The 11339-nt window shown below is 36.2% G+C and overlaps 1 protein-coding gene across 1 annotated transcript; it reads right to left on the bottom strand.

Moving 5' to 3' along the window:
* Nucleotides 1-4757: 4757 nt before the first annotated feature.
* Nucleotides 4758-11111, bottom strand: LOC108991293 (ABC transporter C family member 8-like). Its single transcript, XM_018965469.2, has 12 exons — nucleotides 11010-11111; nucleotides 8519-10467; nucleotides 8101-8421; nucleotides 7936-8022; nucleotides 7244-7849; nucleotides 6945-7109; nucleotides 6555-6849; nucleotides 6246-6460; nucleotides 5806-6111; nucleotides 5634-5697; nucleotides 5289-5528; nucleotides 4758-5089 (listed from the first exon to the last, which is right to left on the bottom strand). Exons 1-12 carry the CDS (start codon nucleotides 11056-11058, stop codon nucleotides 4938-4940), a joined length of 4449 nt encoding a protein of 1482 aa, XP_018821014.1. The 5' UTR covers nucleotides 11059-11111; the 3' UTR covers nucleotides 4758-4937.
* Between the last annotated feature and the right edge of the window lie 228 nt (nucleotides 11112-11339).

Raw genomic sequence — 11339 nt, 5'->3', positions numbered from 1 at the left:
TGTCTTTATGTCAGAAAAAAACATGCAAAAATATGAAGTTTGACTGTAAGAATGATTTGGAGCTAACTCATGCAAAGATCAAGGTTGTGGAATGAGATGCCATTACCAAGGAAGAACTTGCCTATCTGGATTCCATTCGCAAAACCTCAAGCTTATAGAGGCTGTTTATTGAATCTCTATCAGGGATCCATTATAGTTAATTATAAGTATCCAAATCATCTCATCTAGCTGTACGGCTTATTTGATCTGGCTACCCAAACAGCACAAGTGATTTTGGATTTCATCTCTACATTTTCAGACTTTTCAAATTATAACTAGAATAAACAGTAAAAAGTAAAGAGAACAGTGTAAATTCACTCTCTGCACTCAGTGATTCCCGCAGTCCTTTTTTACCTTCCCATTTCGTCCACTCTCCCTCTCTGTCTTCAGTGTACGGTCTTTATTTATAGATTTTTTAATTAATAATAAATATTACTTTTTATTAATATATTTAAAGTAATGTTATTCATAAATCTTACATTTTACACCTTCACTTAAAAATATTTTATTTTATATTTTTATTTTATTTTATTTATAAACATATTTAGAATTATTTTTATTATCTAGATAAAAAAATAAAATAATATTTTTTAAATAGATGTACAAAATATAAGACTTATATTTAAAATTTGTTATTCATAATTATTATTCAATAATTATTAATTATTAGTGAGACTCATCTCTTTATCAAATCTCAAAAATTAAAATTATCTCATCTCAACTTAATATTTAAATATATATTTTTTTATCAAATTATTTTATTTTTTTCTAACTCAAAAATTTCATTACTATTTAAAATGTCTCGTATGCGTAAATTAGCAGCATAAGTATTCGGGTTTCCAGCTACTGCCCAGTGCCCAAGCTAGCATTATTGTACCCAGCAGAACTGTTGCAACTTTATCGTGCCCTTTTTGCTTTGGCAGCATATGCATAGATTCGAGTGATAGAGATGAGTATAAAAAATAAAATACAGATATTCTGGGTTTCATTCTCATATATTTCTTGATTCTCGACACTGTTTGGGAGAACAGAATAAGTTGATTGTTTCATAATTCGTATTCTCGAAGAAAAAACATAACTGGAGGACAAAAGCATCAGAAGCATCGATCAATCTTGTATTTAGATTCTAAATCACCATAGAAGATTAAGAAAAAAAATCAAGGGAAAATTTATCTCGTTAGTGGTGGCAAACGGCAATTTAAACATAACAGAAAGATTTATGAGAAATGATATTTGTAATCGTGAGTGTGCAAGTGTTGTGCAGTTGTTTTAAAAAAAGTGAATAAATATGAAATACACATGAAAAGAAATTAATTTTTTAATAATAGACTCCACTTTTTTTCAAAACGACTGCCCAACGTTTGCGTATTCTACAACTGTATGTAGCATTACTCAAGATTTATATGGAAAAATGAAGATTCTGAGTGCCTACTCCACACACAATATGCCTTTCTGTTGATACCATCCCCTTGTTTTTTCACAGCTTCCACTCGCCACTCTTTCAATATTTCATGGTAATCTTCTTGCAGGTGCATCTTTTACATGTTTCTTGATTTTGAACTAAAATGTAGCTGTCATACGTTTGGCATGGACAATCTCGCCCAATGGAACTTTTTCCATTCCTTGTCTTTCCTGAAACCTAATTATATTCATGGGTCGAGGATATGAAAAGGATAAGTCCACTAGCAGTAGCTTTAGGTTGTGTTTGGATGTTGAAGTGAGTTGAGTTGAGATGATAAAATATTGTTAGAATATTATTTTTTAATATTATTATTATTTTGAGATTTGAAAAAATTGAATTATTTATTATATTTTGTATTGAAATTTAAAAAAATTGTAATGATGAATTGAGATGAGTTGAGAGAAATTTGGGATCCAAACGAAGCCTAATTTCCTTTTACGCATGAATAATGTTAATATGACTTCTTATTTTGATCTTTCATTTTAACAGTTTATATATTTATTTTTTAATTTTTTTTTAATTTACTAATTAAAAAACTAATTATTAATGTATTGATATTTTTTTATTTTTTAAAAATATTTAAATACATTTAAAAAATAAAAAATAAATTTTATCTAAACGGCATGGCCACTAGTAACTGCTAGACGGTAGCCTCACATCACTCTATCACTCTTTCTTTTATGTATATGTGTATATGTTTGCCACGTTGATTTTAATATTAAAAAAATATATTTATCATTTTAATTTTTATTATTTTTTTATTATATTATAATATGACATTAAATAATAAATTTGTAAATAAAATATAATAAATAATTTATAATTATTTAATGACACATCGTAATATAATAAAAAGATGATAAAAATTAAAATAATAAATAATATTGCTCTTAATATTATCATCCGTCCATTTCTTTTGTGGCATCTCGTGACTCGGCTTCTCCCATAATATTATTGAGTATCATCGACGTGATGATCAATTACGTCCATCAGTCATGAAAAGTACTCCATCATAACTCGATAAAACTATTTTTTTTTTCCCTCGTGTTGCGTTCTGTTCGTGGTTGTCTTTTGCGTTCTGGGAGGTGATATATGTGGGTGGAAAATCAAATCAAGCGACAATAATCCAAACTTTTTGCAGCACCTTGCTGTTGAGATGAAATGACAACTTTTGAATTTAAGTAAAGTTTAAAATATTATTTTTTAATATTTTTATTATTTTAAAATATTAAATTATTTATTATATTTTATATAAAAATTTAAAAAAATTATAATAATAAAATAAAATAAGATAAAATAAGATGATAAATTTATGTTTCATTCCTCTTATCCAACCTATCGTGTTTTTCCTTCATTTCCATGTTGGTGCCTTCTCATGTGCATTGTGCCCCACATTACCCGCCACATATTCGATCATGCAAACATCTCTACTCTATTATCAAAATGGCAATGGCACTAAAGGTTCAGATATTGAACATATATACGTTCTTCAACCAGATTCATAGATTGACCTAAATACAGGCAATCAAAAATGAAAAAATAATGCCACCATTTGATCGACCGTTTTCCCTCTATTTAATCGGAAGACCTTTTGTTCTTTGCCTTCCTTTGGACGTCACTATAAAGTATGGTTCTTGATTGGTGGAGAACCCTAAAGTTGGTGGCCCAAGTATGGTTCTTGAGCGATTCAACCGGATGTGCTATAGTTCGTAAAACCTTTTGCAGTTTATGATGATTTTATTAATCATTTGTTTGACTGCTTAGCAAATAAAGTATTGCAAGATGTTAAGATGTTAAGATTTGAGATCTTTATATATGGGCAAAAAGTGAAATTCATACTTCCAAAATCTCATGTTATTCTGAACATACGAACTTGGTTTTATTGGTATACGTGTGCGTGTGTTTTCTTATCATTTTATAGAAGAATATCATCCATAGAAGTATTATGAAAGATCCAGAGGATTTTGAAAGAAGGGTGGGATGTTCAGTGGCATTAGGAAAATGGGTCTACTCTGTCACGCAGATGGGTTCCATCGAGAGAGGTGATTTTGTGTTTGGCGCCCCAGATTCGAGAGGGAGAGGGAGAGAAAATGAGATGTGATTTTGTGTTTGGCTAAGAACTTGAAATGAACTCAGATTCGGGAGGGAGAGGGAGAAAGGTAATTCTTCTGACTATAAGATAAGATCAAGTACATTTTACTTCATATCATCCTCCAATGAAATGTCTATGTGGCATATTCTTATTGATCGGTGGGAAGACACGTTTAGCACCCATCCAACCTGAAGCTATTTTCTTATATAAGATCATTCGGAAGTCAAAGAATGTTGATTATATTGTTTGGTGGGTGCAAAGCCGCTTTGGAACGGTTGTTCCGTTATTAAGGCTTTAACAACCTTAAATAAAAATTCGTCAATTCAACAATTCTACAGAGTTATCATAAGACCAATCACACCTGATAATTCCAAGAGTCTTTCAATGCTTTTGTTCATCGTTCAAGGCTTCAATCCTATAGCCCTATCTATCAAGTTTGGAGACTAAGACATATTAGTTCCATCACCGCCGCAACTACACAACGGCGTCGCCACACCTAATTATGTCACCCACCAAGGTTCGTTGTCGCAGGATTCCACAACAGTGATTTAGCCACCAAGTTCCGTCTGTTTGGAGTTGATTATTATCGTCATCCTCTCTATCCATTGCAGCCGTCCCCTCAGCCCCTGACAGTTTGACATAGTAATCTTCCACATTTGCTATTTCGTATGTATGTCATGTAGAAACTTGAAAATTTTGTTTGGAGTTTTTCTAATTGAACCATCAATGGCAAAAATCTCGTGCTAATTACGTTAGCTTGCTTCTAATTTTGTCTAGGGTATTTATGATTGAATAATCAATTGAACCAACTCTAAAACACAGCCCCAATTCATAGTAATCACAGTCCCAAATCGTAATCATAGATCCAATTCAGATCACTATTTGCTTTGAACAAACAATCATAGCATCAAATAATCTAAAACAAAATTGCATCCCAGCTGAGAGGTTGGGAGAATTCATTCTAATACACAATTGCATCCCGTGAGGTCTAGTATGTGGTGCGGTCATATTAGAGATGAAATGGAACGCCTACGTGGCATTCACTTATTGGGGACTGTTATTTGGGAAAAAATAGATGCACCGGCCTGAAGTTTTTCTCTTGTTGGGTGATAGAGAGCATAGGACATAAGGTCTCATCATTGGGTCATATCTCATGTAGCTTGATTTATAATAAAGTTTGCTTTTATTATTCAATAATCACAGAATCTTACCAATATTCTCAGACGGTCCTAAATTCTGCTACGACAGTGCCTTAGGATAATGTGTTTATGCAATCAATTGAGCCAATTACAAATCACATGATGGGGCCATTTCAATTTTCATTGTCAAGTTACTGTGCATGGTTTATATGCCAAATGCAAGCTTTTTCTCAGGATTTGCTGAAAAATCCTGGTAGGAATTCCTCCTGCAGCTAGACCAATATTCAGCTACAAGCTTAGAGAAGGAGGAGTTTGTCTCCATAAGCTTCGTAGGCTCATCATATTCTACAAGTTTCCCTGCAAGTCCAAACCAATGTTCCCAGATTAGTAGGGAGCCCTTAAGCCCAGCACTTATTTATTTAATTTATATAGTTGTTTAGCATCAGAAGATTATTGTCAAAAATAACGGCCATCATTTCTAGTTTAGACCCATTCCAAATTGGGTTTGTAGAGATGGATCTATAGATATATCAGAGTTTGGAAAGTAAGAGCATACCATACGAGAGGACCATGACCATGTCACTGTCAATAACAGTTGGAACTCTATGAGCCACGGTTATCACCGTGCATTCAGAGAATTCCTGCCTGATAATTCTTTGTAGAATAGCATCTGTTGCAGAATCTATGGAGGCAGTAGCTTCATCAAGAACCAGAATTTTATTCCTTTTGAGAAGTACTCTTCCAAGGCAAAAGAGTTGGCGCTGCCCCGCACTCCAATTCTCGCCTTCATCACTCACTGTTAAACATACATGGTTTGTAAATGAGCAATATTGCCAGTATTTGCTTTAACATCATCACATTAAGTATTCCAGTTTCTTCACGTAAAAGATCATAAACTAACCAGAAGAGTCTAGCAGATTTGGTAAGCTGCTGATTGTTGCCTTAAGCTGGCACTTTTCAAGAGCCTATAAATGAGAAAGTTAGTTGGTTTGAGTCAAACATGCAAAGATAAACATTAAAAAGAAACGCTTTCAGAAGAATTTGGTCAATGTGAGAATCATTTGGTGGCCAACCTTCCATATTTCATCGTCAGAGAAAAGACCTAGAGGATCCAAGTTAGTCCGGACGCTACCCCTGAAAAGAGTTGGCTCTTGAGGTATGATGCTGAGTTTCATTCTTAAATCCTTCAGACCCATGGAGCATATATCTAGTCCATCTACAAGAATTTTCCCACTTGCAGGTTCTACTAAACGAAACAAAGCACTTATTAGTGTAGTTTTTCCGCTTCCAGTTCTTCCCACAACTCCTACTTTACTCCCTTCTTTGAATGTGCATGTGATTCCCTTAAGAACTAATGGGGCATTTGGACGATATTTTATCTGCAACCAACCCAAAGAAAGAATAGTTGGTGCATGTCAAATTCATCAATTACAACTTGAGGTGATTGGTGATATGGTAACAGTGTAAAGAACTCAAAGAAACTTTGATATAAGAATTCAAGTAGCTTTCTTACCGTCAAATCTTGTAACTCTATCCTACCCTTTGAAGGCCATGAAGATGGTGGCCTCTTGTCCTCAACGATTGCCGGAGGCTCCTGTGGTATGTGCATGAATTGTTTGATCCGTTCCACTGAGATGAGGTAGTTTGATAAATAGCAATACCATCGAGTCAAAAAAATTTGGGTGCCTGTTAGTGACAGAGCATAAGAAAGAGAGAGCCCCACAAGTCCTGTAGACCACCCAAGAAAGAGGAAGTTATGATCAGCGTCTGAATAGGCTGAAAATCCCATGAAAAATAGACAGTCGTAACGAAGTAACGATACCTGGAGCTATAAACCCCTTGGGAACTAAAACAAGAAGAAAAGCTGCAGTGAAGAGGGTCAAATTCTGAAGAAACTCGATCCTTATAATTAACCACTCCATGGATACATTTGAATAGAAGAAAAGTCTCGCATCTGTGTCAATGAGCTTTTGATAGTTCTGGAAAAACCTGTCCGCCATGTTAAAAGCTCTAATAGTGACCACCCCAAGTGATGTCTCAGCTGCATAATTCATAACTGGTGCTTTTGTAGTTCCATTGATCCTTATTAGTTCCCTTGCAGAGGCTTGATAATACCCCTTTAAGTAAAAGTACGAAGTTGACTTGATTAATTCGTAATCTCATCATTGAAGATAGAAATCCAAGAAAACAAGAGTTTGAATATTTGGCCTACCTGAACGTATTTTGCACCTACTACCGCAAGAATAGCTACAATGAGAACTTGCCATGTGACGGCAGCCATAATTCCTATCGTGGCCAGAAGTTCAATACTAGGAGCTACAACAAAGATGATGGAGAAAGGTATGTCGAAATCCACAATGCTCAAGTCTGATGAAGCCTGCAAGAGAAAAATGATAACATGAATGTGCAAACGAGTACCGGCTCTAGAGAAGAGATAGATACACTGGCAACTTTCAAGGTTACAAAATACAGTGTATTTTTCTATTATGGACGATAAGGAAGTAATCTTACTCGAGTCAAAATCCGCCCAACAGGGGTTGAATCGAAGAATAACATGGGAGCTTTAAATATGGCATTGGTGAAACCAGAAAAGAAGGTTGCAGAAGCTTTTAATCCCAGATGGGCTGTAAATAGAGACCTTAGATATGCAAAGACAGCACTAAGTGTTGAAATTGCAGCGTAAACTCCAATCAAGATGCCACTAGTGATGTTAGGAATTTGAATGCCTACAGCCAGCCAATAAGTTGAAGCGGCCTGAAAAGCAACAAAACCAGACACATTAAATATGCCTAAACAAAAGAGAAGCAATCCCCTTGGGACAAGGATATAATCCCAGAATGGCTTCCATCCAACATCACCAATCTCCATTTCTTCTTCTTCTGTTAGTTGTACTCCTGCTACACCCTTCGCAGTAATTGCCCCCTCGTTGTTTTCCTTTTGAGCCTCCTCTGGCTGAACTATATCTCCGTTCTGAGATTCTCCTTGACTGGTATCAGCGGAAGGACCCAAACCAGTCATTGCATCTCTATGAGCATTCACGAGCTGTTCAAATGCTGTCCCAGCTGTCAAGAGCTCCTCATAGCTTCCCGATTGAGTAATTTCTCCACCCTCCATAACCTGGCAAGTTAAGAAACATGACGCTTATTTATGAGAAAAATGTACCGTGCACATGGATAATAAACATAGTTTTGGTAAATGCTTACCAGAATTTTATCGACTTCTGAGAGAAACTCCACTTGATGCGTCACTAGAATGACAGTCTTTTTTTCCAGGGCAGCCATGACACAGTCCTGCAATTCCATACTTTTATCATTGCTGTGTCCTAGATTTGATGCACATGAAGAAACTTAAAAGTTTGCCTCTCTTACATTAAACAAAGTCGCAGCTGTATGTGCATCTACTGCACTAAATGGGTCGTCGAGGAGATAGGTGTCTGCATCATTGTATACAGCTCGAGCAAGTTGAATCCTCTGTTTCTGTCCTCCACTCATGTTAAGCCCTCTCTGACCTATTTCTGTGAGATCACCATGGCTGAAACTGTTGATGTCCTTGTCTAGAGCACATGCTCTTATGGCTTCCTCATATTTAGTCTTGTCCATAGGCTTTCCAAAGAGTATGTTATCTCGAATCGTCCCACTTTGGATCCAAGAATTTTGAGAAACATAAGCAATGGAACCGAATACATTAACCTGTTTGTCACCATGAAAGACCAAAATCAGTCGCACAAATTCGGAAGCAAAATAATTGACTTTTTAAAAAAAAAATAAAAAATAAAAAAATACTCACTGTTCCTGAAATCTTGGGTATCTCCCCTAGTATAGCATAAAGAATTGATGATTTGCCAGCCCCCACAGGCCCACAAACAGCAACTTTCTGGCCCCATCTTATTTCTAAGTTCACTTCTCTTAGAGTTGGAGTCAATTTTTCTGGGTCCCAACTGAAATTGCCATCTTGTATTTTTACACTCCTTTCCGACTTCTGAAAGGGGATTCTCCATATTTCATCATTTTTCAGCTCATCATCAAGCAGGAAAGTATTTAGACGATCCAGAGATACCTTCACTTGGATCAAAGCAGAAAGAGCCTCCGGTATCATTCTGACAGGCTCCCCCATGTTCCTCAATGTTGCAAGAACTGTAAAGATGGTGCTAGCATTTAGTGGGGCGCTGTCGAAAATGGCAACACCCAAGAAGATTACTGAAGAAATGACGGTTGGAGATATCCAATACAATACGGTGCCATAAACCTTTTTAAACTGTGCTTGAGCCAACCATTTGAATTCATCGTCACGGAGGGATTCAATCAAATTCTTGAATTTCTCTTCCCATGATTGCAACTTTATGACCTTCATATTGTTTAGGATCTCAGAAGTGGATCTCAGTCTCAAATCTTGGGCAATCATAAACTGAGACTGACACTTCTGTAGTACTTTTGCAAAAGGCACGTTGATGAGTCCACAAATGAGAAGAGGAACTAAACCAGGAAGAGCACCAAGACCCACAACCCCAAAAAGAATGGCAACGGCTAGGAAAAGCTGCAATCCAAAGCTCCATGTTGAATGCAACCACCATGGAAATTCACCCATTCGATAGGCGTCAACTGAAATATAATTCACTATCTCCCCAGTTGAGTGCCTTCTCCTTCCCAAACACGAAAGCTTTAACTGCTTTTGGTAGACTGCCACCATTAGAGCGGATCTCATCCTCATTCCTGACCTCCTTGAATCAAAGAACCAGTGCCTTTGAGACAAAGACTCAACCACCTTGACAAGAATTAGACATCCCACAATAGATAGACCTTCATCCAGATTCCTCTCATTGCGATTCGAATAATTTACAAAAGCAAAGAGTATTAGAGGTGCACAAACTACAGAAATTGTCCTAAGAAATGCACAAAATCCTATGTACATATTTTCTTTCAAGTAAACTTTTGCAATGGCACGTAAAACCAAGTTCCGAGTTTTGTTCGAGCTCGTCTCCCTTGATAGAGAATCCCATGCATGAGCAAACTTTTGGTAGGCAAAGTTGGCTTCATCTTTGGAAACTAAAGAAGGAATGTCTTCAAGAGCTAATGGTTTTGAGTAGCCCAAGCTTAGTAAAGGATTGATCCAAGAAAATGACAATTTGCTAAGAACACTGGCCTGGCCTAAATCTGTTTGGTTTTTCTCAATCTTTTTGGCTAGTAGAGGTTCAGCTTGACTGCTGTCTAGGTTATGTCGAGAAACAAAGTGACAGAGATTCCTAAGTGCACAAAGGAAAAGCAAAAAGTTAATAGGCCAAGGCACCATGTCCAAAATCTCAATGCTACGTGATCTTAGCAGAACTTCGATATTCAGAGCTGAAACCAATGCAAAGGACAGCACCCACCAAACAGAGTTTAGAACCCTGATGGATTTTGACCATTGAACAAGCAAAGATGCTGTAAAAGAGATCCAAACCAGTCCTCTAACGAAGTAAACCAGCCAGCTCATTTGATTGAACTCGTCATTTCTGGCCGTTAGATTCCATATACCGGCAGTAACATAAACAATGCTGCAAAGAGCACAACAGATGGAAACCACTACCAAGATCCAATCTTTTTCATTGCTACTTCGGGCATAACGTTTTCCTATAAATCCTATGAGGAAAAATAGGTAGAAAGTACAGAGGAAGAGCAGATTTACACCATCTATGATTGTCCTTTGAATGCAGTAAGAACCCAAACCGATTTCTCCTTCACAAATCCATGAGAACCCCACTGCATATTCATCAAAAGAAAGACTGAGAATCTAAAAGATTCAAGCAAGGAAGGACAAACCAGAAATTCAATGAAATAAAATAGAGGTTAAAAAGAAAAGGCTCATAAATTTTGAGAGAAACTATGAGAATCTAAAAGATTCGAGCAAAAGAAAAGAAAAAATCAGAAAATTCGATGAAATAAAATAGAGATTAAAACAAAGAGGCTCGTGAATTTTCTCCTGCAGTATAAGAAATTTTTTTCCCGTAAAGAAATTACAGCAGCCTGCCAAACATACAAGAACGGGTGAACTTCAAGGGATTGATAGCAAAGGCGCAATAGAGTATACAAGTCATCGTCCATTCCATATTGAAAAAGCAAAAACATGTTAAAACATCCTTCTTTAAGACTACATTTAAAGACATAAGTTCTTAACCTCAGAAGAAAAAAGTCTAGAACCCATTTGATCATCACTACAGGTCATGCTAGAAGTTGTGATGCTTAAGAAGATAACAGAAACAGGCGGAGGAGCGCGCACACACACAGGGAGAGAATGTAAATACCATTTAAGCTCCCAACGAAAGCCATTGCTGGAATAACTTCTGTGGTCATCTTCGTATCTCATCCAAGGCTCTAAGCCAGTTTTATTAAAAAGTATATATACACGTATTTTTCTTCCTAGTATATCTCCAAAAAGTTAAAACAGCAGTCAGCATCATCAGAGCTTAACCAATCACTACTTCATCACCACCTCTATCCTCGTTTTTCAGTACGACCATACAACTCTCGAAGACTCCTTTTCACACTGTAGGATTTTTTATTATTATTGTTATTATTATTAAAAAAAAAAGCTGTAATCTAGTCCATTTTCTCTCAATTGATTAAACTTTTAA

The sequence above is a fragment of the Juglans regia genome, chromosome 7 (assembly GCF_001411555.2).
Source record: "Juglans regia cultivar Chandler chromosome 7, Walnut 2.0, whole genome shotgun sequence".
Lineage (NCBI taxonomy): Eukaryota > Viridiplantae > Streptophyta > Magnoliopsida > Fagales > Juglandaceae > Juglans > Juglans regia.
This window is presented reverse-complemented; position numbering and strand designations above follow the sequence as displayed.